This window comes from Ictalurus furcatus, chromosome 7, assembly GCF_023375685.1.
Source record: "Ictalurus furcatus strain D&B chromosome 7, Billie_1.0, whole genome shotgun sequence".
Taxonomy (NCBI): domain Eukaryota; kingdom Metazoa; phylum Chordata; class Actinopteri; order Siluriformes; family Ictaluridae; genus Ictalurus; species Ictalurus furcatus.
The window spans coordinates 28790350-28817777 of NC_071261.1; the positions used below are offsets into that span (position 1 = coordinate 28790350).

The 27428-nt window shown below is 40.4% G+C and overlaps 1 protein-coding gene across 1 annotated transcript; it reads left to right on the forward strand.

Annotated features, from left to right (window-relative positions):
* Window positions 1-734: 734 nt before the first annotated feature.
* On the forward strand, window positions 735-27428 carry LOC128610389 (histamine H3 receptor). The gene is made up of 3 exons (XM_053629666.1): window positions 735-1950; window positions 15523-15689; window positions 26664-27428. Exons 1-3 carry the CDS (start codon window positions 1686-1688, stop codon window positions 27426-27428), a joined length of 1197 nt encoding a protein of 398 aa, XP_053485641.1. The 5' UTR covers window positions 735-1685.

Sequence of the window (27428 nt, forward strand, 5' to 3'; positions counted from 1 at the left end):
ACGTGTAAATAGTGCATTCTAACATACCAATAGTAAAGAAAAAGAAACTAAATCCGTTTCTATCTCAGATTCTGTTTCTTTATATCAGCCCCAAGCCTCCTTCCTCAACCCAAACCAATCTTCTTGTAATGAAATAACCCCCCACACATTCTTCCTAACATTTGCAATAATGGCATTTTTAGCTGACGCCCTTATCCAGAGCGACTTACTTTTATACAACTGAGCGTTAAGGGCCTTGCCCAAGGGCCCAACAGCGGTAGCTTGGCAGTGCTGGAGCTTGAACTCCTGACCTTCTGATCAGTAACCCAGAGCCTTTAACCACTGGGCCACCACTGCCATCTGTTATAACTCTTTCAGATGTTGTACAGAGCCTTTTTCAAATCGGCTCTGCTGACCAAAACACTTCTTCCTTTTTGTACTTTTCAAGCCATTTTTTTTTTTGTTGCAAAATAAGGATAGTGCAACATGAAAATTAGAACTATACCTGATATCTGATTCATAGAAAGTGTTACACAAAAGTTTGTACCTCCCTTCATTTCGGTGTGAGTGGGGGGAAAGGGAAAACGTAGCTGTTTTTCAAATTCCATTATCCTTATCCTGCAGCAAGAAATGGCTTATAAAGTACAAAATGGAAGAAGCTTTTTCGGTCTCCACGGCTGATATACTGAAGAATGCAGTGTATCACATATGGCAGGGTTATAACGGACACATCAGGGTATATTATAAATATATTTAAAGACAATATAAACATCCATCCATCCATCTTCTATACCGCTTAATCCTTCTCAGGGTCACGGGGAAACCTGGAGCCTATCCCAGGGAACATCGGGCACGAGGCGGTGTACACCCTGGACAGGATACAGTATAAACACATTGTCTTTAAATCTTGTTCAGTTGGATTCGAGTCAGGTGATTGACTGGGCCAGTGTAACACCTTGATTTTTTTTTTCTCTGAAACCAGTTGAGTTTCCTTTGCTGTATGTTTTGTATCGTTGTCCTGCTGGAAGCTCCACTCACGTCTCATCTTCATCATCCTGGTGGATGGCAGCAGATTCTTCTCAAGAATCTCCCGGTAAAGGGCTCCATTCATCGTTCCTTCAATTATATGAAGTCTTCCAGTACCATGTGATGAAAAACAGCCCCACACCATGATGCTTCCACCTCCACACTTCACTGTTGGTGTAGTGTTTTTAGGGTGATGTGCAGTGCCATGTTATGTCTAGTGGACACCATTAAGGACCAAAAATGGTAATGGTTTTAATGGTTAGCTGATGGTTTGTAATGGTATTTGTAGTAGAACTCATTAAAATTTCTGTGATGGTTTCTATTGGGCAGGGAATTTCTCATTTAAATAAAGACGACTTATTTATCTGGATAACGAAGGCGAGTGACGGGGAAGCCGCAGATGACTGGCAAGTTGCGACGAGGGGCGTGAACTTCGCGCAAAAGCGAAGTTCACATGCAACTCGTGCGCACGAGCTGGTCCGCGCGAGCTCTGAGGATTCCACATGATCTGCTAGAATAGACTAGATAGAATAGTGTAATGTCGCACTTATAACATAGACTCCGTTTTCGACTCGGTATCGGCTGGGGAATGATGATCCAGAAGCGGGACGCGCCGTGGCTCTGGCGCGAGCGCAGATAAAGCAGTTGTTCTGGCGGTTCACGCGCGCCCTGGGTACCGTATGCACGCGCGGATGGGCGCAATGCTGGAGCGCAACGCGTCTCGGGAGCGGATGGACTTCAGCTCCAACACCTCGGCTCACATGGGCAGAGAGCCGGGATTCGGCGGGCCGGTGCTGGTGCTGCTGGCCGCCGTCATGCTGCTGCTCATCGGCGTGATCGTGCTGGGAAACGCGCTCGTTATCCTCGCCTTCAAAACGGACCGGAGCCTGAGGAGGCAGAGCAACTACTTCCTACTGAACCTGGCCATCTCAGACTTCCTAGTGGGTAAGAAGGGTCTGTTCTTGTGCAGTGCGCAGTGATGCATGAACTCATACAATGTGCACTCCATAATGCTGAATTAACTCACACACACACACACACACACAGTTACACTAGGTGTTAAATGCACCCATGAAATGTTGAGTAACCACTTAAACTCCTGACTTATTTGCTAGATTTTCACCTCAAAGCAAAAAATATTCAGTAAAACATGATACACACTTTACTATTCATTAATCTCTGTACAGTGAAACTATTAGAACAGATCACCTGTGTAGTTACGAGTAATTAACACAGATCTCAATCTGCCAGGTTTAGGATTTAAGGTGTTGAAAAAAATGAAAAAACATTCTTTTCTTTTTTCTTTCTTTCTTTAAATTACAGTGTTTAATAAATAAATGTTCATTATAGTGATCAGAATGTTATGTTATGTTTTTCATGAACGGGTTCCCAGCAGAACCTCTTTAGAAATCCTGCGACCATCCAAGCAATTCTGAAGAATTGAGAATGGAAAAAAATTTGGTAAAAATGTCAAACGTTTCATTCTGAAATGAATGTTCAGAGTGTTGAATCGACTATTAAGATGTTTCATTAATGCATTTTGCATGAACGGTTACGTTGTCGATCGATCGGTTTAATGTTGAGGGATGGATTAACACTGTAAAATCAGCACATTCCCAGTGGTAGTGGGTCTAAACTCATGTAGCTAGAAAAAGAGGCGGGGCTACGGAGGTTTACAGGTTCGAAATATTTTAGGGTCGTTCCAATGTGTAGATATTTATCCAAACACACGTACAGCGCGGTTGATTATATACCGTAGATGTCAAATTGACGTGTTTTGCATTTCACGGCGTTCATAAAAGGTCACGTGAAATCATCGTTACAATTCCCTAAGCATAAAATGAACAGCTTCGACAGTGAGAAACAGGATTAACCAATCAGGATCAAGCATTTGTTCCATGTCGGTCCAGATAGCTACATGCTAAGCTCGGGGATATCAAGGTGCTAGCCGAAGAAGTAATGCAGAAAAAGAACTGTACAGTGAGATAAAAAGTGCTTTTATGAGATAAAATGTCTTTTCTCTCACTTATTGCTAGCATGCGATCTATTTAATCGTTTTCATTGGGATTGTCTTAAATGTATTTTATGTCAGCATTATTAGTATGGCACGATTGGTTGCCAGTGCTTCAATAAAATGTCTGCCATCACTGCTTTTACACTCCACACAACATACATGCATGTGTCCTACTTTATTCAATATAACTGTACAGATCATGTCGTGATTTTCTTCAGTGTATTTGCAAATACCTGCTGAAATAGATTCCTGGCTACGCCACTGATCACACACCTTTCCTTTTAGATGCACGGTCGTTACTGAGTATTCATAGTACAGTTACTGAGTAATAAGCTTTTTTAAATATATATATATATATATATATAAAAAAACAAAAAAAAACAAGAAGTTAATAATAAGACAGGACTTGATGGGTTGCTTACATAACCAACACCGTTTTATTAACTCGTACCATACTGAAGGAATTCTTAAACTATAGTGTGTTATTTGGAGGAAGAAACATCCAGACAGTATAAAAAAATGCCGAGTAGAAATGAAAAAAAGAGCACAATGCATCATCAGATGAAGGACAAATGAGCAATTGAGCATGTGTGTATCTGGACAACATGCGTCATTCTGTAATTCCACGGCTCTGTTAATTACAGTTTTTAGTTTCAGTGCATCAGTGAATGGGCCCGAATTAAAGCCATTTTGCCAGGACTGTACAAATGGCAAAAATATCTGTGTGAGTAAGCATGATTGCACATACCCTTCACTCGTCACAGAAAGCATGTTAAATGAAATCAAATCTTTGCATTAAGAAATGTTCTCATTCCTGTAATGCTAAATCCTAGAGCTAGCGAGCTGTATGAATGCATACACGTATGTGTTTACATCCTGCTGGATTTATAGAGACTCACACGAAGATAGTGAAGTAACCGATGGCACTGGAGTAATATTCCTACGCTGAGGGATTCACAAATACAGTGTTGATTTAACACTAAAAAAAAAGTGTTAAGCGTTAAGCACACTCCAGTGTGCTTCTTGTGTTCAGCTGCTTGTGTTAATCGAATGCTAGTGATTTCTGCCTAGGATTCTTTGTCGAGGTGGATAATAGTGTTATTCCTTCTTCTAGTATACAGTATAGATTAATGTTGTCTCTCCTGTAATACAACTGAATGCATTGGTGTTTCCCAACCATTTTAATAATGATACACGGAATGTCCAAAAGTATGTGGACACCTGACCGTCACACCCGTAGAGTATGTGCTTCTTCCTCAGAGTGTTGTAAACAGTTGTATAGGATGTCTTCGGATGCTGTAGCATTACAGTTTCCCGTCACTGGAACTAAGAGGCCCAAATTTGTTCCAGCATGACAGTGTCCCTGTGCACAGAGCGAGCTCCGTGAAGACATGGTGGACACCATGGTGACATGGTAAACCCCATTGAACACCTTTGGGATGAACCGGAACACCGACACATCCAACATCAGTACCTGATCTCACTAATGGTCTTGCGGTTGAATGAACAAAAATCCCCACAGCCACGCCCCAAAATCTAGCGGAAAGCCTTCCCAGAAGAGTGGAGGTTCTGAATCTGGAATGGGTTCAACAAGTTCAACAAGCAGATATGTATGTGACTGGTCAGGTGTGGACAAATTTTCGGCCATATAGTGTAAGTAAGGAATAAACTGTGGTTATTCCTTACAGGTATCACAGGTTACTGTGATTACTGATTACTGTGATTGAACCCAGTTCAATCAAATCAACACTTAAATTGAACTTCTTCAACAGCATGAAGTTGGTCTTACGCAGTAACACACGATGCCAAAATTGAAAGAAATTCCAGAAATGATGATGAAGAAGGTGATTGAAATACATCAGTCTGGAAAGGGTTATAAAGCTATTTCAAGGGCTCTGGGACTCCAAACAACCACAGTGAGAGCCGTTATCTCCAAATGGAAAAACTCATCACAGTAGTGAACCGTCCCAGAAGTGGCCGACCTTCCAAATGTCCTCCAAGAGCTCAGCGACTACTCATCCAGGAATTCACAAAAGAGTCAAGGACATCATCAAAGAACCTACAGGCCTCTCTTGGATCAGTAAATGTCACTGTTCATGACTCCACTATCAGAAAGACACTGGGTAAAAATGGCATCCATGAAAGAGTGGTGAGGTGAAAACCACTGCTAACCCAGAAGAATATTAAGGATCATCTGAATTTTGCCAAAACACACCCTGATGATCCTCAAACCTTTTGGGAGAATGTTCTGTGGATTGATGAGTTGAAAATGGAACTGTTTGGAAGACAGGAGTCCCGTTACATCTGGCGTAAAACAAACACAGAATTCCACTAAAAGATCATCACACCTACGGTCAGGCATGGTGGTGGAAGTGTGATGGTGTGGGGATGCTTTGCTTCTTCAGGGCCTGGGCAACTTGACATAATTGATTGAAACATGAATTCTGCTCTCTACCAGAAAATCCTAAAGGAGAATGTCCGGTCTTCAGTCCGTAAGTTGAAACTCAAGTGTAACTGGATTATGCAGCAAGACAACGATCCAAAGCGTAGGAGTAAGTACTAGTCCTAGCAGTCAGTGAAAAACTGATCTCCAGATGTCTGAAGCATTTGGTTGCAGTTATTGCTGCTAAAGGCAGTGCGAACCGATTTTAATTTTAAGGGGGCAGTTAGTTTTTCCTATGTGTGAAAGGTGTTGGATAACTTTTTTGCTTGAATAAGAAAATGACAAGTAAAAACTGTATTGTGTGTTTACTCAGGTTGCCTTTGTTTTATGTTGTATTTTGTTTAAAGATCTACAACTATTTAGTATGAGACATACACAAAAACAGAAGAAATCAGGATGGGTCAAATACTTTTTCACAGCACTGTATATAGAAAATTTCAATTGATTCAATTTATAAGTTTGTTTCTAAGAAGTCTAATTGGGGAAAAAAAATACATGAGGTAGTGTGGTAAATAAGGACCTGAGTCGGATATACTGACCGATGTATGCGTTTAATTGCTTTAAAAGTCTTAACTGGATGAATCCGTTGTGTTAGAACAGTTTGCAGTGTATGGAGTCTCCAGGCGTGTGATTGTGAAAGCTGCTCTAGCTTAAAAGAAACCCCAAAAACACAGATAGTGTTTGCTTTGGAACTGTATATGGTCGAAACGCTTGGAATGTTACAGACCTTGTTGAATTCTCACGAGAGAACTAGAGGAACTGCCTCTTCTCACTATTACGATCATATATCAGGGTTGTCAGGCGCTCCTCCAATAAATCGTATGAAAGATTTAGCTCTTGGAAGATTGATGTAATTGTTTTGGAGAAACGAAACGTTTCGATGATCCTCATCTTACATTAGACATTAGAATTGGAATCTACTATTATAATATCGACTATTACTTTGAAGACTGATATCATTTTTGGGGGAAGAGGGAGCAGAACAAAAGTAAGACAAAAGAAGAAAAACATGTTTGCAAATGTATGCATGAGCGCATGTTGTGCCTAGACAGGCTCATTAAATGCCTCTAAAGTGTTGAAAGTTTGGCTGTGATCTATCATGCTGGGTCTTGGTGTCATTTGCCTCAGTTATTATTCTCGTATTGTCGAGATTGAGTAATTTCCGGCACCTCATCAACGAGAATGCAGCAGAAGCAAATGAGGGCAAAAACACCACGTTTCCATGTATAAATCTGGATAATAGTAAACAGCATCGGCATTTCTGAATCCTCTATGACATTTCTCTATGAATGAGCATGATAACGCATCCACAAGGCATATACACATTACTTACGAAAAAGCATTGCAGTTTATAGCAACACATTTATATATTGTTAACAGAACCACGGCGCCTTTGAATTCTTGATTCTGATTAGTCAGAACAAGATGATTCATTTTCTATACCAGCGCCGCTGACAGTTGTAATTCAGATCAATGTGCTCCTTCTAATGCATTATTGTTCCCATATTAGCAACTGACACAGGGACTTACAGTATCTCACAAAAGTGAGCACACCCCTCACATTTTTGTAAATATTTGATGATGTCTTTTCATGTGACAACACTGAAGAAATGACACTTTGCTACAGTGTAAAGTAGTGAGTATACAGCTTGTGGAACAGTGTAAATTTGCTGTCCTCTCAAAATAACTCAACACACAGCCATTAATGTCTAAACCGCTGGCAACAAAAGTGAGTACACCCCTAAGTGAAAATGTCCAAATTGGGCCCAATTAGCCATTTTCCCTGCAATTTATACAAAACATCTCCATAATCAAGAACTGGCATAAAGGTGGAAGAAACTAATCTCTTTTTTTTTTTTTGCCTCAAATGAAAAAAAGGCTTCGTTTCCAAAATAAACCCCCACAACTTTAGCTTGAGTTTAGTCCGTAGTCGATTTACGTGAGATTTAAAAGATAGAGATTCATCAAATATAGAACCATTCTGTCACAACTTCTACTTCAGTACCCTCTAAGGTCTTAACTGATAATAGATTTGCTGCTTGTTTCTTTGATCTCGAAAATACCAAGGCTTTAGTTTTTCTATTCCTAATATTCCTAATAATATTCCTAATGTTAAAATCAAGATGACTGATAGAGATAATAAAAAGTAGAGAGCTAAAACAATAAAACACCCCTCATGATCTCTAACGTGAAGATGAGTGACCTTCCATTCACACATTGTGTCCTGTCCATTAAATCATTTTCAAACCAGGATATAGTGTTATTAGACAATCCTATTCATTTCAATATACTGAAATCAACAGTATCAAATGCCTTAGATAAATCAATCAAAAGTGATGCACAGTGAAGTCCTTTATCAAGTGCCTCAATAATGTTATTTAAGTGCATTTATCGCGGCCTGTAGTTATCCATGTTTGTAGAATCTCCTCCTTTTAATAATGGGATAACAAAGGCAGATTTCCAGATTTTTGGAATTTCATTTAAACACAGCGATAGATTAAAAATACGTCAAAGGGGGCGGCGATAAAATCTGCAGCTAATTTTAAGAATAGTGTTTCTAATTGATCAGGACCAGCTGACTTACTCATATCCAATCATTTAAGAGCGTTTTGAACCAGACAAACTGTAAACTATTTAAAACTGAAGGTAAGTGTCTTCCTCTATAATCCATATCGTTGTTAATTTCTATAGTTTTAGGTGCCTGAAATAGAGACGCATCAGCAACAAAGCGCTTATTAAAACGGTTAAGCATTTCTCCTCTATCCGAGATTTTTTACGGAATTATCCATTATGTAGAAGGGAAGCTCCGCAGCCTTTTTTTTTTTTTTTGCCCCTATAATAGAGTCAGTATTTTTCCAAAATCTCATAGGCTTGTTTAAGTTGTTCTAAAAGTTGTTCCATTTAAAAAGTAATCAGCTTTAGCTCTCCTAGCGCATCGCACTGCGCATCTATTACATAGTTGTCTAAAACAAAGCCAGTCAGATTGAAGCTCAGAGTGCCTTGCTCTAGCCCAGGCAACATCACGCTCATGAATCAAATCTGATCATGTAGGTGATAATGTAAGGGTTGTCACGACCCTTTACGCGGAATTTTTTTGAGAGGAGCATGCCTGTTTATAATAGTAGTGAGCCCTTCATTCAAATATTTCCAGGCACACTACCGGCATATCTGTAATCAACAAAATCTTCTCCCAATCGAACCGAGCAAGGTCATGAACAAAACCTTATTCACTAAATTGAGACGTACACCGCCTGGTAATAATACGAGGTTTAGTTTTGAGTGATTTTGTTTTTATAACTAATGCAATTGCACAATGATCACTAATATCATGTGCATAGACAGATGCTACTGAATATGTATGATGTACATTTGTAAAAAAAAAAACCAATAGGATCAGGAAGTGATGATTTATCTGGCTTTTTTAGGTTTAATCTAGTTGGTGTATTTACTAGTTGCTGAATATTAAAAGTATCACAAAACAACTTAACCTCAACAGATAAAGGCTGCAGACGATTCCAATTAAAATCTCCAATTAATACTATTTCCGTAAAATTCAGCGCTGATCAAATATCCATCAAAGATGAAAGGGATTAATTTGTTGCTGATGGAGGTCTATAACAAGCTACTACAGTAAACGCCAGAGTCTTTGAAAAGACTTCATCAACTGCCAAGAGTTCAACTTGTTTAGACAATGATTTAGCTAGCAACAAAGTTACCTCATATTAATTTTTTTTATATAACTCGCTAACCCACCTCCTCTTTTTAGTCGATCAGTTCTAAAAACATTAAACCCGTCAATATTAATAGCACTGTCTAAAATGGAATAATCCGGTCTCAGATACGAGCCGTCAATCCAGGCACATGCGTCGAGTCCAAAAAGATCCCCTCGATGGTTTCCGATCGTTTACTCAGACAAAAACACCGATCGGAGATACTTACTAATATTTTCAAAGTTAAAAATGAAAATGTGAGCTTAAAAACTTAGAATATATTAACGGAATGTGAGCTTAACGCGAAGAATAAACGATAACCAAACGAACAGACAATCACGCTACTTCTCCGCCATCTTGGATTCTGCTCCTCGTATCGGTGATATAATGCGTTTTTAATACTACTACTTATAATTTATCCATAGTATATAATAAAGATAGCTAAAAAAAAAAAAGTGTCATGGATTTTCATAAATAATTCTACCGATGCATGTAATGTATTTCGAATGACATCTAACATCTATATCGAACATGATATAAAAGTGTTCATTATAACTATGACCTTAATGGAAAGTGTCATTTTCCGGTGAGTTGTGTTTGAGTAATGCGGTTTAAATAGTAGGAATTTGTCGTATTATTTGTCGTAATTAAAAATGTCCTTGCAACAGGGATTGTTTCCTGTCCTTCATTCACCTGGAAGTGATTTCATTTTTACGGTGACTAGCTTTGACATTTTCCAATTTCGATTCCAGGATCGGGGTCAATTAATGGAGTCTAGTTGACACTGAAGGACTGGATGTTGAGTTGAGCCCCTTGAGGAAGAAGGCACTAAATTGACATTGCTAACTCTGATTGCTATAAAACTGTATGAAGGATGTGTTGGCAGCTCAGTGAGGGCTGATGCTGCGAGAAGGCTGAAAGTTTGACAGCATATGGAGAGATATGTGAATCCTTACAGCCGTAACTGCATATGGAGAGATATGTAAACACTTTATTATCTCCGGCAGCATTGTACCAAATATCTCAAGCTGCATCACCGGGTGTAGTGTGAGATAAGCAGACCTGTTTGGATACACATAGAAAGTATATAGAACCGGGGAGCATTTCTCCTTTTGTATACCTAATATACTGCCATACCATGTCCAACAAGTGAGCAATACAACATTTAGGGATGTTTATATTCCATAAAACATTTTGGGGGTGTTTAGATTTCATATCCAGAAGTGTTATATTTCTCTTCTCCATAGTGTGAGACTATAGTGATTTTTAACAGCAAGCAAGAAGTCGTTCTCTGCATTGTCGGGTGTCGGAATCGGAAAAGTGTTCATTCATTTTTGTAGCATACTATCGAAGCCTTTCCAAGGCGGGTGTGGCTACACGTGACTAGGACGGATTACTGGTCCAAGGAGTATCATCTCAGAGGAGAAGCTAATGATCATATCAGTGAAGTTGCCTTGCTTAGTATGAATTTAACAAGCTCACCTTGCTAGCTAGCTAGCTAGCTAACATGCCTAATTTACACCTATTGGTTTAACAAACTCAGGTAGCTCACTAAATTGTACTTCAAGAAACTAGCTAGCGAACCTTAGACAAGTAGGTCATGTTCTTACTAATGGACACTAATGGATGTTGTCATCGTAAAACATTACGTCTTGAACGTGACCATAAACAACAAAGTTGTAAGCATCAAGAAACTTGTATGCTTTCAGTTTTTCTCTTTCTTTCTAGTATTAGCGCTAGACATGTTTAGCTAGACATGTTTATATGTTTATCTCATGTTTCCATGAGATAAACATATATGTCTGGCCATTATTTATTTTTTTTAATGATAGGTTTAGCTTATTGTAAATTAATTGTTAATATAGGAATGATGAATGATAAAGAGTGCATTAATATAAACCTGCGATGCGTGATGACCTGGTCTTGAAGCCAGAACTGAGCTGGCAAATCTTCTGACCAGTCAGAATCCTGAATTCAGCACTCCTGTGGCATAATATGATATAATACACCTTGAATAGTTTCGATTCAAGCTGAGTAGTTTCATTTATTTGATAAAGATTCACATTTGAACTGAATATTGAGTGGTGAAACCTCATGAGAAAATACAAAATGAGTAGGGCCTCCCTTTGCTCTCAAAACATTCCTTTAATATTCTGGTCCAGACTGACATGATTGCATGACAGAATTCCTGCAGATTTTCCATGTGCACATTCATGTTGTGAATCTCACTTTCTATCTTACCACATCCCAAAGGTGTTCTATTAGATTCAGATCCGTTGACTGGAAAGGCCACTGTAGAACATTGTCATGTTCAAGAAACGACTTTTGCTTTGTGACATTATCATGCTGGAAGAAACCATTAGAAGATGGGTAAATTGTGGCTATGAAGTGATGCACATTGTCAACAACAACACTCAAATAGTCTGTGACATTCAAGCCATGATTGATTGGTATTAATGAGCCCAAAGTGTGCCAAGAAAACATTCCCCACACCATTACACCAGCCTGGACTGTCGACACAAGGCAGGTTGGGTCCATGGATTCATGCTTTTGGCACCAAATTCTGACCCTACCATCTGTGTGCATCAGAAGAAATCGAGATTCATCAGACCAAGCTATGTTTTTCCAGTCTTCAACTGTCCAGTTTTGGTGACCCTGTGCACACTGCACCCTCAGCTTTCTGTTCTTGGCTGACAGAAGTGGAACCCGACATGGTCTTCTCCTGTTGCAGCCCATCTGCCTCAAGGTTTGACGTGTTGTGCATTCTGAGATGCTTTTCTGCTCACCACAATTGTACAGAGTGGTTATCTGAGTCACTATAGCCTTTCCGTCAGCTTTAACCAGTCTAGCTATTCTCCATTGACCTTTCTCATCAACAAGGCAATCCCATCTTCACTAGATGTTTTCTTTATTGCACCATCCTAAATAAACTCTATAGACTGTTGTGTGTGTGAAAATCCCAGGAGATCAGCACTTAGAAATATTCAAACCAGCACCAACAATCATGCCACGGTCAAAATCACTGAGATTCCCATTCTGACGGTTGATGTGAGCATTATCTATAGCTGCTGGCCCGTATCTGCATGATTTTATGCATTGCACTGCTGCCACATGATCAGCTGATTACATGAATGAGTAGGTGGACAGGTGTTCCTAATAAAGTGCTCAGTGAGTGTAAATAGAACAATCTGCTGCTTTATGTCGGCAGACAGCATGAGGACTGGTACTACGTGTATCTTCAGACAGTTTGACCTTTAACTGCTAAAGGTCAAACATTCTGATCAGGCTCAAAGGAAATATCTACGTTTCTTAAAAGCACAGTGATATTGAGCGATGCTCTCCACGGGGTGTTTGTGTAAAATGGAAAACAGACTGGTTCGGGTTACACAAGCAGAACTGGCGTGTCAATATCATTTACAGTTGCTTGTGTGCTGTAATAAACCCATTTTCATTTCAAAAGTTGTTTGAAAGATGTGTTGTATCCTGTACTCTACACTGCGAAAAAGAATCCTTAGCAAATGGAAATATTATTAATATAGATGATTTTGCTAGAAATGCATGCTTGAAATACGCAAGATTATCTGCTTATAGAACAATTCAATTCAATGCAGTGTTATTTATATAGCACTTTTAACAGTGGGCATTGACCCAAAGCAGCTTTGCAGAAATATATTAAGTTCAGGATATAGATTTTAAATGTATGAATTTACCCTTAATGAGCGAGCCAGACGCGACTGTGGCGTGGAAAAACTCCCTGAGACGATATGAGGAAGAAACCTTGAGAGGAAGCAGACTCAGACGGGAACCCGTCCTCATCTGTGTGACACCGGATAGTGCGAATATAAATAAATCCCTTCTATAAATGTACTAATACTACATGGTGAAATAGTGCAGTCGTGTACACAGGGAAATTCAGTACAGTTTTTACATGAAGTCTGTTTTGTTGAACTTCTCCACTGGTCACTGATGGAGACTTGAGTGCAAAACTGTTTGTGGTAATTGCAGTGCTGAGGCTATAATCGCAATTGTAGTCCTGGCCATCAGAGCATAGCATAACTGTTCATATGAATCGAGGTCCAAAGCTATCTTTATGGATTTTAAGTGGTACCATCCTCAGCAATCTCCGTGATCTTTAGGGCATCAGGATGGATCAGGCAGGACCAGAGAGCAGAAGGGGCAGGATCACTGGTATCTCAGGTGCATCATGTGTACCTCGAGAGAAAGAGAGATGGAAAGAGAGAGGGGGAGATTACCGGGTATGCTTATTGCCCCGTAATGGTTAAGGACAATGTATTTTGAGTGAATGCAAGCAGGGACTCCGGCAAGACTAGCTATGACAGCATAACTTAAAGGGAGAGCCAGAAGCTAACAGACATGAGGATGCCCTGTGACATAAGGCGGCCTGATACTCGACTATCAGGACACATGGATGAATGCATGAAAGAGTGTGTGTGTGGGGGGGGGGGGGCGGGATGGTGGTTGACAAGCATCCAAACATCCCAGTTCACCACAACACTCTATGCCTGTGAGCCAAATACATTTTCAACCTGGACTGTCTGAGTCCCGAACACTAATTAGAAGGCTGTGCACTATTCGAGGTACCAACAAATAGCCTGCACCTTTTGATCGAAGTAGGCGTGGTGGATCATAAAAGACCAAAAGTTCGCACAAGTCCTGTGGCACAAGACCATTCAGTGCAATAGTATTGTTTTATAATCGGTGCGAAATTTTACTGGGAGCCAATGCAGTGTGGATAAGATATTGGTGATGTGGTTATATCTTCTGGTTCTATTAAGAACACTTGCAGCTGCATTCTGGACTAACTGGAGCTTGTTTATGCACCTACTGGAACATCCAGACAGTAAGGCATTACAATAATCTAGTCTAGAGGTGACGAAAGCATGAACTAATTTTTCAGCTTCGTGTACTGACATTATATTTCTTATCTTAGAAATGTTTCTGAGATGAAAGAAGGCTATCCTAGTAATATTATCTACATGAGCATCAAATGAAAGACTGGAGTCAATAATCACACCAAGGTTGAACATGATGAAACAGAAAGACCATACAGAGTTACTATGTAATCAGAAAGCTTACTTCTAGTTACACGTGGTCCTAGTACAAGTACTTCTGTCTTGTCAGAATTAAGTAAGAGGAAGTTAATAAGCATCCAATGTCTAATGTCTTTTACACATTCCTCAACTTTATTAAGCTGCTGTCTGTCCTCTGGCTTTGCTGAAACATACAACTGTGTATCATCAGCATAACAGTGGAAGCTAATTCCATGTTTATGAATAATTTGACCTAGAGGTAGCATATATAAGAAAAAAGCAGTGGGCCTAAAACAGAACCTTGTGGAACACCAAATTTAACCTCGGTATGCGTGGAGAAGTCTCCATTTACATCTACGAAGTGATAACGATCAGTCAAATAAGACCTGAGCCAGGAGAGGACTGTTCCCTTAATGCCAACATTTTCTAATCTATCAAGGCGGATAGTGTGATCTATAGTATCAAAAGCCGCACTAAGATCAAGCAACACAAGCAAGGAGACACAACCCTGATCAGAGGCCAGTAGTGGGTCATTTACTACTTTAACCAGCGCTGTCTCTGTGCTACGATGAGGTCTAAATCCTGACTGATACATTTCATGAATATTGTTCCTATGCAAGTACGAGCACAGCTGCTGTGCTACAACCTTTTCTACGATCTTGGAGATAAAGGGGAGATTTGATATTGGCTTATAGCTGGACAATTAACAAGGGTCGAGTTCAGGTTTTTTAATCAGGGGTTTGATAACTGCTAGTTTAAATGATTTATGTGCATAGCCAGTGCCAAGGGAAAAACTAGTTCTTTTTAGAAGGGTTTTGATTACATCTGGAATAAACAAGACAAATTCAAGGATGAAATTAGTAAATATGTCTAACAGGCCTTTATTGTAATCTAATAATAATGTGATGTGATATGTAAGGGATACAACCATTGGGACATGCTCTTATAGGAAAATAATCAACAATGGATGTTGATTAGTTTGCAGTACTCAGCATATCTCAAAGTGTTTTAGTATGCTTAATTTTTTTATTATTATTTAAAGAACATGTCATACTTTTTAATCCGTTTAATGTTGTGGAACATAAACAACGCTCAACTATAGCAACTATAACCAGTTGTTCCCTCACCAGCCTGATTTGTTCCTGTCTTGAAGTTAACTTGTCATGTTACTGAGAAACCAGAAAGCGCAAAGTCCTGAAAAAATCCCTTTAGTGGAAAACCCTGTCTCTGGATGGAAATTGATGACCCCTGGTCTTGAAGAATGTTGCTGAAGTTTGATTTGTTTGCTGTTTTCTACAGGGGCCTTTTGTATTCCAGTGTATTTGCCCTACATCTTGACAGGCAAATGGATGCTGGGCCGAGGGCTATGTAAGCTCTGGTTGGTGATGGACTACCTCCTTTGCACCGCTTCCGTCTTCAACATTGTCCTCATCAGCTACGACCGTTTCCTCTCTGTCACCAGAGCGGTGAGCCACTTAACACTTCATATTTCTTTTTGTGCTGCACGCTGAATGAGATCGGGGTCACATACTGTATAAGCAGACGTGCCTGTTTAATATTAGGAGTGTCACGTAGGTCTAGTATCGGGAATGACTTTATAAATTATGCAAGCTGAATCCAGACAGAAATGAACGTTTGTACTACGATATACAAAGTCCTTATAGCACACTGCAATGAAATGTTGTTTTTCAGGTTTTGGTTGCCTTTAAAACAAGCTATCATACAACAACTACGTCAAGCCAGCCAACCATAACTCACTTGGAGGAAAGAGCTATCTGACCTCGTTTGCATACAGGAGCTCACAGATGCCCGTGATTGGCTAGTGTTTCTGTGATTGACACAAGAGACAGAGTATGCCCCTCCCACCTAGAGACCAATGGCTGAGGCATCATTGGTATTCGACCTCGTGACTCCTGACCATAAGGAAAATCTTTTTCTGTTTCCCCAGTTGCTACCCCAGTTTGTTTGTGATAATGTGTCCGTGCTGTCAAGGATACATTTCTGGATGTCCTCTGAAAGCCTATAAATGTCTACTGATGGATTCAGTTTGTGTTTGCGTTTGAAAATAGCCAACACTTTAATACCTCCCGGATGTTTACCCATAGCCCTCCTATTTTCCTCATGCTCGTATAAACAGACGACGTCAGACATGGACAGACTTTTAAGTCAGTGACAGCACACTCCTTGTTTGACGTAGCTTTAACGTCAAGCAATTTTGTACTTTAACACCTTTTGTTCTGGAAATAATTGCCCAGTAATCCAAAATTCTCATCATTTCATTTCCAGGTACACACCTTGAACTTAGGTGACAGTACAAGGAAGCATTTTGGGTTCATGAGAAAGCAACAGTTTACAAAACACTCAAGGAGCAAGTGTGGAGGGAAAAACAGCAATATAAATGTTTTGACAATGTCACAAGAGGTTTTAAAACCTCCTGACCTGCTTTCACGTCTTTGAGAAATCTGCCAAGCACATTGACTAAACATTTTCATAAAATGTGAAAAATATTCTGAGGAATATCAGCCTTTTTAAAAATCCTTGAGTAATCGAGTCAGTCTGTAATTTGCATTTGTATGAAACATGGGCATGCTGTCAGTCACAGATGAGATGTGCAGTGATTTTCCCATCTTCCCCTTGCTGATATTTACCAAGTCTATGGCAATGTCAGTCAGTATGGCATAACACACCTCAACGAGCATGGAATATCAAAAAAAAACAACTCACCCTAGAGGTCAGAATGGGCAGCCAGTTCATCACGCTGACAGAATTTATATGGGATGTGTTAGACAGAAGCGACGATGCTAAGCAACTGTCAAGTGCTCTAGATTTACAAGAATGTCTGAAGAAGCGCTGGAAAATATGTCAAGTGATTTTCTACTGAAATGACTTAATTACGTGTCTAAATGTTAGGACTGCTGCAAAAGCAAATCAAGGACTTTCAGTATTTTTACATCCTCACACTGCTTTGTGTGTGGGAGCTGCTTTTGTTTAAGTTTTCAGCGCTCTTAAAACCCAATGTTGTGGTTTACAGTACAAGAGGGTAATATTAGGTGATTTATTTCATACCCTTAAACGCACAGACACCACCAGGTGGCCCAGATATTCCTACCTCTTAATTACGTATCTTTTCTGTCATCTCCATAGTCTATATCATGGATTAGTACACAAACAGAACAGCAACCAACTGGGATAATCCATAATCATAACCAGAAGACCAAGCGAGCATCCAAACCAGGAAGTAAAGAATTTGGAAACAAGGCACATGAAGAAATCATGCCTTAAGACCTCATTTAATTCCATTTGAAAGGTGCATTACGTAAGATAGCTATTGTTTGTTTGTTTGTTTGTTTCGTTTTGTTTTCTTAAGATGAAGTTTCTAACGGTTAGCTGGGTTTGACATCTGTATGATTTTCTTTACTCCTTGAGCCTACTCCCCCATCACCGCCTATGTTCACGAAGCTCCTCCTCAGGATCTTACTGTCCTTCTGAGAAGTTCGTATTTACCCATTTGGGAAGTCGTAACTACCACGTCCGGTTCGTTCAAATCACTTGCAAGATGGCGGAGCAAGATGGCGGTGTACCTTCTCTTAATTAACTACAAAAAAAGGACTTTGAACAATGCACAGCAGGTGTGTTTTGCTTTTTTGATGTTTTGAATCAGTTTATGAAGCCACTGTAATCTTTATCGTTACGTAGGATATCGTAATTGTACAACCCTATCGTATTTTGTGTCCTACTGTAAAGAAAAAAGCAAACACGTAATAACTAAAATCAGCTTCTGAGACGAGCGAGCATACAATTTCAAGAAATGTATCTTTAAATACAGACGTTGCATCCGTTGACTCCACCATGTTTTCTTACTGACACGCCCCCTCAGAGTTTCCCATTCGTAATTACGACTTTGTGGTGGCGTTCATGTGCGTTCAACTCGTAAACACGATCGTTCCAAATCGACTTGACTCGCTCTATTAGGTGGTCCGTAGAGCATAGCGTCTACAAAATCGCACCTTTAAAAAACATTTCAATAAAACAATGAAAACCACGGAAGCGCTTCATTTAAAATAATCATCTACAAAGATGCCATGGTGTGTTTGTAAGCTATGATACTCATTTTACACCAATATGGGGAAACAAAATATGTACAAGTGTAGCAATAATTCACTGTCCCACTGTCTCATGTCATGGTTTTGCTTGCAGATTGCTACAAACAACATATGCTAAGAGGAAGATGAATAAAGAGAGCTCAGGGGCAAATAATATTTAGCAGTGTGAGGTCTTCATCTTTTTTTTTTTTTTTTGGGCCGCTTTACATCCAGTCTATTGTATTAGTGCCATCTTCATGAGAGTTTGGCAAAACTGTTTAGTTGTTGCTAAGGTGGAGTCAGAGGTAGTTGTCCTCATTGTGTTCTTACATTCGTTTATATAATCCTGTGTACCAATGATTGTAATGAGTGAACAGGGAGTTTGCTTGGCTTGATTGAGAAGGGGCATGGTTGTCGGCTGTGGATTCCGGTAGCTAGACTTATTCCATTAATTGTTAAACATTAAATGGTAAATGTTTCTCCCAAAACAAAAGGAAATTGCCAGAAATGTAAATCCACCCACTCATGACTGATCGAATGCTGGAGTTGCTAATCCAGTTTAAAAATCGAAGCACACTGGTGCTGTTTCTGCTGTCGTTGCTTATACAGAAATACAGATGAATCACGCCTGTTGTGGACTGACTGAGGACCTGATGTGATGCTTCATGTGATGTAAATCTGAGACTTGAGACAAAGAACCAGCAGGGTATAAATGGACAAACGGATTAAGGGCCGAACACAGAACAGGCGCACACAGTTTATCAACAAGCCAGTTAAAGGACAGGGGGCGGAGACAAGACTGGAACCCAAAACAAAGGCACATCGCAAAACAAACAAAAGCGCAAGACAAAGAACAAGCCCACACAGCGTGCTACATGCCGAGAGGAGGGGTTTGTGACGCTGTTGGTTATTAATAGAAGCGTAATGTAATTTACAACATGGAGAGAAAAAAAAAAGTTTATACCAAGTGCTTAGTAATTAAGTGTGTGAGCCGTGAGTGTTTATAAATGAGTCATGTTAATGTTATGTTAATGTAAGTGGCCACCTACTGATCTAATGGACTGGTGCAGTAAGCATCTAAACACAGCGCTCAAGTGTGACAAAAGGTTCAAAGCTGTCGTAGGAGCTTCGTCTGAGCCCATGACCCAGTCGCCCCGACAATGTCTGCTTTTGTTTTCTCTCTTTCTCTCTCTCTCTCTCAAACACACACACACACGCGCGCACACACTTAACATCAGGACAGTGGATATGAGCCGCACAAGCATAATCTTCAGCCTTTAATCTGGAAGTGCACACTGTTTGATCTCACAGACTCTGCCTTTGTGTGTTCCACTCTACTTTCGATTGTAGCTTCAATCAAAAAGGGCAAAGAGCACCCGAGAGCACGCAACAACACAGAAAAGAAGCACACTACTGTAGTGTGACAGTGTGCTGGAAGCTAGTTTGTATTTTGTAACATTAGCGGTGAGACAGAACACCTGGTTATTGAATGCAAATGAGGGGCCGTGATCATAAGAGGGAAACGGTCCATCAGCCGGCTATTTAAAGGAACAGGCTTTTCCAGGGAAAAAAAAAGAAACTAATCTCACATTTCATGTTGCATGTACTGGAGTTTCTGGGAAAGTTAGTGATGTATATCGTAGAGCTTGAATGTGATGCAAGAGCAATCTGGATCAACAAGACACCCTGACAGTAAAACAAACATGAATCTGAGACACAAAAAATAACATTGAAGAAATACTCATATTCCTGCCAAAACAAGCCCTAGTTGAAGCGGTGAACGTGCTTCATGTGCGTCATTTATCAAGCTGAATATGACAGTGAAACACATTTATTTGTAAATCTTTCGGGAGCATTTCAACAAGAAATGCGTTATTCATGAAAAGCCGGTTTGTTTGCAAAAAAAAAAAAATGTTTGCGTAAATTTCCATATATCAAATCGTATAACTGGGAATAAGTTCCTGCAGTATTATTTAGAGTCAAGTTTATTTACGCTGTCTAAAGTCCAAAGCGTGTATTTATTTCCGTTATGAATTTAATGGAAGTTCATAACGTGAAAAATCAGTTGTTCTGTATAATCGACTTGATTTCCAAATTAAATCCATAACTAAAACACATTCATTTAAGGCAAAATAAATGGTGTCAAATTAAGGAGGAGGAGGAGTTAGTGTGGGTCTGTTAGCTGATGTGCTGCAATGGCTGAGCTGCATTACTGGAAGATTTAATAAACATCTTCGTTTTGTGCCGGTTAGCACGTTCGCCTCACACCTCCAGGGTCGGGGGTTCGATTCCCGTCACGGTCACAGCCACGGCCACTCTCCCAGTGCCGTGGGGGTTTCCTCTGGGTTCTCCGGTTTCCTCCTCCAGTCAAAAGACATGCATGGTAGGCTGATTAGCATGTCTGTAGTGTGTGAATGTGTGTGTGAATGTACCCTGCGATGGATTGGCACCCCGTCCAGGGTGTACCCCGCCTTGTGCCCCATGCCCCCTGAGATAGACTCCAGGTTCCCCGCGACCCTGAAGGAAAAGCGGTATAGAAAACGGATGGATCATTTTGTTTTCCACTCTGTCCATTTTGTGGGTGTCACTTAATGTCAATATGTCGTGAAAGCACTTAAACACTTAAATAATTAACAGGTAATTTGGCATTTATCGACATACGCATGCAAACATGAAGAAAATCAGAGTTAATGAAACCTTTATAAATGGGAATTTTTAGTTAGTGTGACACATGAAAAGATTTACACCCAACTTTACTAAAAGCTTGATAAATGCAGTCTTAACACATTTATTGCTTGTCAAACAGCTGAGATATGAAGTTATTTCCCAGGACGTCTCAGTTGACTCAGTTTATGAAAACAGTGGATTTGGGGAACAATATTCCCAGTGGAGCGATAAATCATTTGTGTTAAGGCTCAAATTCAAAACTCTTCAGCGACGGGTTTATTCCATCAGAAGTTCAGCTATTCGAGAATATTTGCAGAAGCATGTACTCATGTTTAATAATAGTATTAAAAGTCTAAATATCACAAACTTTTTGACTTTTTTTTGTGAATTTGTTAGATTCGATCTGGCATTTGGGTCGAAAATAACCACTGGAGGATGCTGTATTGTACTGTGGTATTATTATTATTATTATTAGTAGTAGTAGTAGTAGTAGTAGTTACTACATGCATTACACAAATGATCAACTTTGAAATGAAATGTTAAGGTAAAATATTTGAAGGAACACGATTTTAAGAAGCGAAATCTCTCCCGTTTTGGGCGTTAGTTAGTAAATTACGTTCAAACAAATAAAGCAGCGTATTGAAAAGCATACGTGATCATAGTGTGGATTTAAAAGGCTCTATACAGTAACATTCCGTTTAGCAAAGAGTACCCGAGCTTTCAGAAGTAATAAGGTTGTCCGTATTCGGCTAGTATTCTAACAGCCTCGTTACGCTGTAAATATACGTTTCCGTATTGAAGAGATTTTGCTAGCTGGAATCTCAAAACGACTCTTCACCCAGATCGAACCTTGTGATATTAAGGTCATCAAGTTATCATCCAAACACAGATGGTGCCTGTCATCTCACATTTGTGGAATGCTTTTATTAATGACGTGTCTTGTGAAACCTTGGGAAATAATGAATTGATGCCAAACATGAGTAAACTGCTTGTGATGAAACAGTACCGAAGGATGACAGAATTGTGAAATTACATTTTGAGACTGCAATATTGGACTACTATATAGGGTAAAGCCCATTTTTACTGTGTCACATGGCTCGCACGTTGTACCTACACAGGATAAAAACCATTAACCATTTAACACTTTTTATAACTTTTTGTTTATTTTTCTAAGCGTGTGGTTACGTAATTCATATTGTTACTTTTTACAGTTCATTCTTTTTCCAGACCTTTAATCCATTTAGATGCTTGATCTTTCAACTGGGATTAGATACATAGGGTATTTAAGGGTTCCTGCAGAGGGACAAACCAAATAAGTACTTGATGGTAGGATATGATAATGGTATGATTATTGGGGTGAGTGATGCTGAAGTCATGTAACACTGCATGAAACACTCCATCCATCCATCCATCTTATCCTTTTCAGGATCACGGGGAACCTGGAGCCTATCCCAGGGAACATGGCGGGGTACACCCTGGACAGGGTGCCAATCCATCGCAGGGCACAATCACATACACATTCATACACTACGGACACTTTGGACATGCCAATCAGCCTACCATGCATGTCTTTGGACTGGTGGAGGAAACCGGAGAACCCTGAGGAAACCCCCGCAGCACGGGGAGAACATGCAAACTCCGCACACACAGGGCCACGGTGGGAATCGAACCCCCGACCCTGGAGGTGTGAGGCGAACATGCTACGCCACCGTGGGCCCCCACTTGATATCTGTACTTTAAAAAGTAGTCTGTTGGTAGGTGGGAGTTCCAGTGGTCTTTCCATGCATGGGAAATGGGGAGTTGGATGGATAGCAACAGATGGACAGTCAGAAAATGATGTATGTGGTAAGTTTACCTGATAAAATGGTCGATGAGTAAAGTTACAAGGCCAGTGGACCGAAAGAACTAGCAACTCAGTGGATATATTGGTGTAGCATAACATTAACCTTGCTGCCTCAACGCACCAGGGCGCCTGGTTTGATCCAGAGCCCGGGTTAATGCCCACTTGGGTTTCCTCCAGGTTCTCTGCCAGTTAGTGGACTGGCTACTCTAGATTACCCATGGGTGCAAATGTGTGCATGGTGACCTGTGATGTACTGGCATCCCATACAGGGTGTATTCCTGCTTAATGCCTAGTGTTCCCTAGTGGTAGACTCCTGGTCCATCATTACCCTGACCGGGATAACGTGCTTCCTGTAGATAAATGTTTAAAAATGTCAGATTTCCATCCATTGCCAAAAAGGTGTTCAAGTCATCATCTACATGGGCACCATGTTCTAAACTCTGGCTGTGCATCACACCGAACATGGCAGTGTGCCACTCTGTCTTTACGACATGTTCAAATCCCCATGCCACGCCACTGCCTCAGCTCTAAAAGGTCAGGTAAGTGTGTTGAATAACAATGAACGGCCATTAACATCTGCAGAGATCATCAGGTAACACACGGACTCGGCACGCAGCAGCAGCTGTGGCTCTTTAATATGGTCATTAGGAGGAGCTCTTCTGAGTGAGCGCTCTAACTCGAGAGCTCTTCAATCAACAGCTTGAGACTTTACTTTCCCTTTGTGTGTGTGTGTGTGTGTGTGTATGTGAGTGTGTTACTCTTATATACGTGCCACATTTCATGTTGTTCTGTATACACCATGAAAACTCGACAGTCCTCTTTAACACTGATTGGGTGATACGTTTCATTCGGTTTACTACGGCGTTCTCAGACAATGGATTACCACTTCGTCATGCAGGTTCAATATTAATTACATTTGGCTCTAATTCGGATAGCTTTTGAGTTCGAAGGGTATTGTGATAAGAGTTAGGAAGCATGTTGTTACCACCCTGAAGTTGATTATTGTCATAAAAGCACATAAGTGTTTTATACCTCTTATACCACAGCATTCTGACAACACCGACAGTTTTTTCTTTATGCTCTCATTGTGACGTGTCTTTGTGTAGGCTCTGTGGCCCTGTTCTGATTCATTCATATTTATGGATTATCACTTTTTGAACCTACCTGCCTGTGCTTTGACCTATGATATGGATTATGACACCGATTGTTTGATTGTCCCAATAAACACAATGAGTTTGCGCATTCTTTTCAAGTACCACATGTTATAGTTGAGCACTCGCGATATAAATTCATGTTATCGCTTACTTTATAACGGCTATAAAGTAACCGAGCAACTGGAAAGTGCAAAGTCTTCTGTCCCATTGCTGAAAACGTAAAGTCACAGCTTAAAGCCTGACTGTGACAAAGTGCTGGCACTGGAGAGTCCTTTTAAAAATGATAAACAAACATCTTCTCACAGAAGACGTCACGTTATGAGCAATTTCATACAGTCCCCTCCAAAACTATTGGAACGGCACGGCCAATTCATTTGTTTTTGCTGTATAAAGACGTTTGGGTTTGAGATCAAAAGAGGAATATGACAAGAGAGTTTAGAATTGCAGCTTTGAATTCCTGGTATTTATATGTAGACGTGTTAAACGACGTAGAACGTAGCACATCTTGTATCAGACCACATAATTTGTTGGCGAGCAAAAATATTGGAACACGTGACTGACAGGTGTTTCTGGTTAGAGTGTTTAAAGAATAAATAGTCCTGAAAATCTACTCTTGGTTTGAGCCTTCAGTTTCACCTGTGAAGACTGCATTTGTTGTTAAAAAGCCAACATGAAGATCAGACAGCTGTCTGTATGATAAAAGCAAGCCATTTTGAAGCTGACAAAAGAGGGGAAATTAATCAGAGGCATTGCACATAGCCGGTATAACAATTTGGAATGTCTTGAAAAAGGAAGAAACCACTGGTGCATCAGACACAAAATGAGTCAGCCAAGGAAAACAACAACAGCTGATGACAGAAACATTGTGAGAGCTATGAAGAAAAACCCAAAAACAACAGCCAGTGACATCACCAACAACCTCCACAGGGCAGGGCTGAAGGTATCACGAAGAAGCAGAAATATAGAAGCCATACCACAAGATGCTAACCGCTCATCAGCAGTAAGACTCAGAAAGCCAGATTGTACAGAGAAATACAGAGATGAGCCACAAAAGTTCTGGAACTGAGATGAACCTCTAGCAAAGAGATGGAAAGGCCAAAGTGTGGAGAAAGAAAGGATCTGCTCAAGATCCAAAACATACAAGCTCATCTGTGAAACATGGTGGAGGTAGTGTCATGGCTTGGGGCTCACACGGCTGCTTCTGGAACATTCTCACTAATCTTTATTGATGATGGTAGCATGGTAGTAGCAGCAGAATGAATTCAGAAGTTTACAGGAATATTTTTTTCTGCCAATTTACAGAGAAATGCATCCGAATGAATCAGGAGGAACTGTCGTCATGCAGTGATCCAAAACACACTTCCAACTCAACCAAGGACTTTAACAACTGAAAGAGGCTGCGATAAAAGCCTGGAAAAACATCACAAAAGAAGAAACCAACAATTTGGCGATGTCAATGAGTGGCATTCTTGATGCCGTTACTGCAAACAAGGATATGAAGCCAAATATTAAGTATTATTTACTTTGATTTACTTCAAGACGTATCTGTTCCTATATTTTTGCTCGCCTAAAAAATGATGTGGTCTGATTCAAAAGACTCTAATTGGCCTTTCCGTTCCAATAGCCTTGGAAGGGACCGTACATTTTATTAATCCGCTTATGTGGAGCATCCACCATACAAGTCCCTGTGTAAGCTGTATAGAAATGATAAAATACTGCTTTGGTTTGTTTTTCGTGCTTATTGACAGTACAGCATGTCGAGAATTCCCCCTCTTGAGAGCACACCATTTTTCCCAGCGTGATGAGCGCTGTTCTCGTTTGTTTCCTTTCGACTTCGTGTCTTGTGATTTTGTTTGTTATGGGCATGTGCATTTGTTTTGGTTTCTGTCCTGGCTGTCTGCCCCTGTTTTGTCACTGGTGTGTTACCCGACTGTTCTGAAGTGTTCCATGGTTTTGTGTTCCATATTGACCCATGTCTGTTTTCCATGTTTTCGATTATGGATTCTTTCAGTTTGTGTATTGATCCCCTGCCCTAATGAACAACACCACGCTGAGTATACGCACATGCGTCGCGCCTTCAATCTTCCTGTAATAATCCTGTAGGTGGAAGTCGTGAAATGCTTTTTTTTTTTTTATAGCTAACAATCCCTAACTAGCTCATATTTACTCTGCCCCTGTCCTGTCATTGGTGTTTTCCATGTTAAGCCTGTTATTTGTTTCATTAGAATATTCACATATTCACTTGACCTAAATATAAACCCATCAGAAACTCCTGTACGCAGTCATTACCTGAATCAGATGTGTTGGATGTGGGTTGGATTTGTTTATCTTTAATCCTCATGAGCTGTTCACTACTTGGAAATGGATGCCCTCATTGACCCATGTTATAATGACACAGCTGTACAGTTTTATTTTAAAGTCCAATTAATTGTAAATTCATACCCATTATTAATAATATAGGCTATATTTATGAAAATGATGTATACAGGAATTCTTAATAAAGTGGCCTTTAATAACGTATATATTGAAATATTTTTTCTTAGCAAAATTGAGCTAAACCTATCATGATGGATGTATTGTTTTTTTATACTGTTTATGTATTTTATTTTGCTCCAAATGATTAACTCATACACTTTTTCCTTCTAATGTTTTTACACGATTTTTCTCTCTTTTTCTGCTTGTTTATGACTTAAGGTGTCATACCGGGCGAGGCAAGGGATGACCCGCAGTGCCCTGGCTAAGATGGCTGCCGTGTGGGTTCTGGCTTTCCTCTTGTACGGCCCGGCCATCCTGCTGTGGGAGGTGGTGACGGGAGAGAGCCATGTCCCTGAAGACGAGTGCTTTGCTGAGTTCTTCCACACGTGGTACTTCCTGCTGTCTGCCTCCACACTCGAGTTCTTTTTCCCCTTCCTGTCCGTGGCTTTCTTCAACCTCAGCATATACCGCAGCATACGTGAGAGGAGGCTTCGCTACCAGCAGGACTTGTGCTTCCCCAAGAACCGTGGCATGACATCTCCCAAGCACGAGAGGCTTCGCTTGGTCACCTACATCTGCCGTGGCTCTCTCGTGACGAAGAAGAAGAAGCCGGAAACAGAAGGTGATCGTTCTTCGCCGTCCGCAGGACGCATCGACACACGGAGTATACGAAGCACTCAGTGTACACGCCTGATTCAGGACAAGAAGATCGCAAAGTCGTTAGCGGTGATTGTGTGTGTGTTTGCTGTATGCTGGGCACCGTACACGCTTCTGATGATCATACGCGCTGCCTGCAGGGGGCACTGTGTATCATACCACTGGTACGAAGTGACGTTCTGGCTGCTGTGGCTCAACTCTGCCATCAATCCGTTCCTGTATCCTCTTTGCCACAGCAGCTTCCGCAGGGCTTTCGCAAAGATCCTGTGCCCCAAACACCGAACCACTGAAGCACCATCAGATAACGCATCTAACAACCATAGATAG

Bases quoted from the DNA above. Each gene is read 5' to 3' on its own strand.
- LOC128610389 (XM_053629666.1), top strand. From the start codon at position 1,686: ATGCACGCGCGGATGGGCGCAATGCTGGAGCGCAACGCGTCTCGGGAG. The intron at 1,951-15,522 runs GTAAGAAGGGTC...TGTTTTCTACAG, and splicing joins CATCTCAGACTTCCTAGTGG to GGGCCTTTTGTATTCCAGTG. The intron at 15,690-26,663 runs GTGAGCCACTTA...TTATGACTTAAG, and splicing joins TCCTCTCTGTCACCAGAGCG to GTGTCATACCGGGCGAGGCA.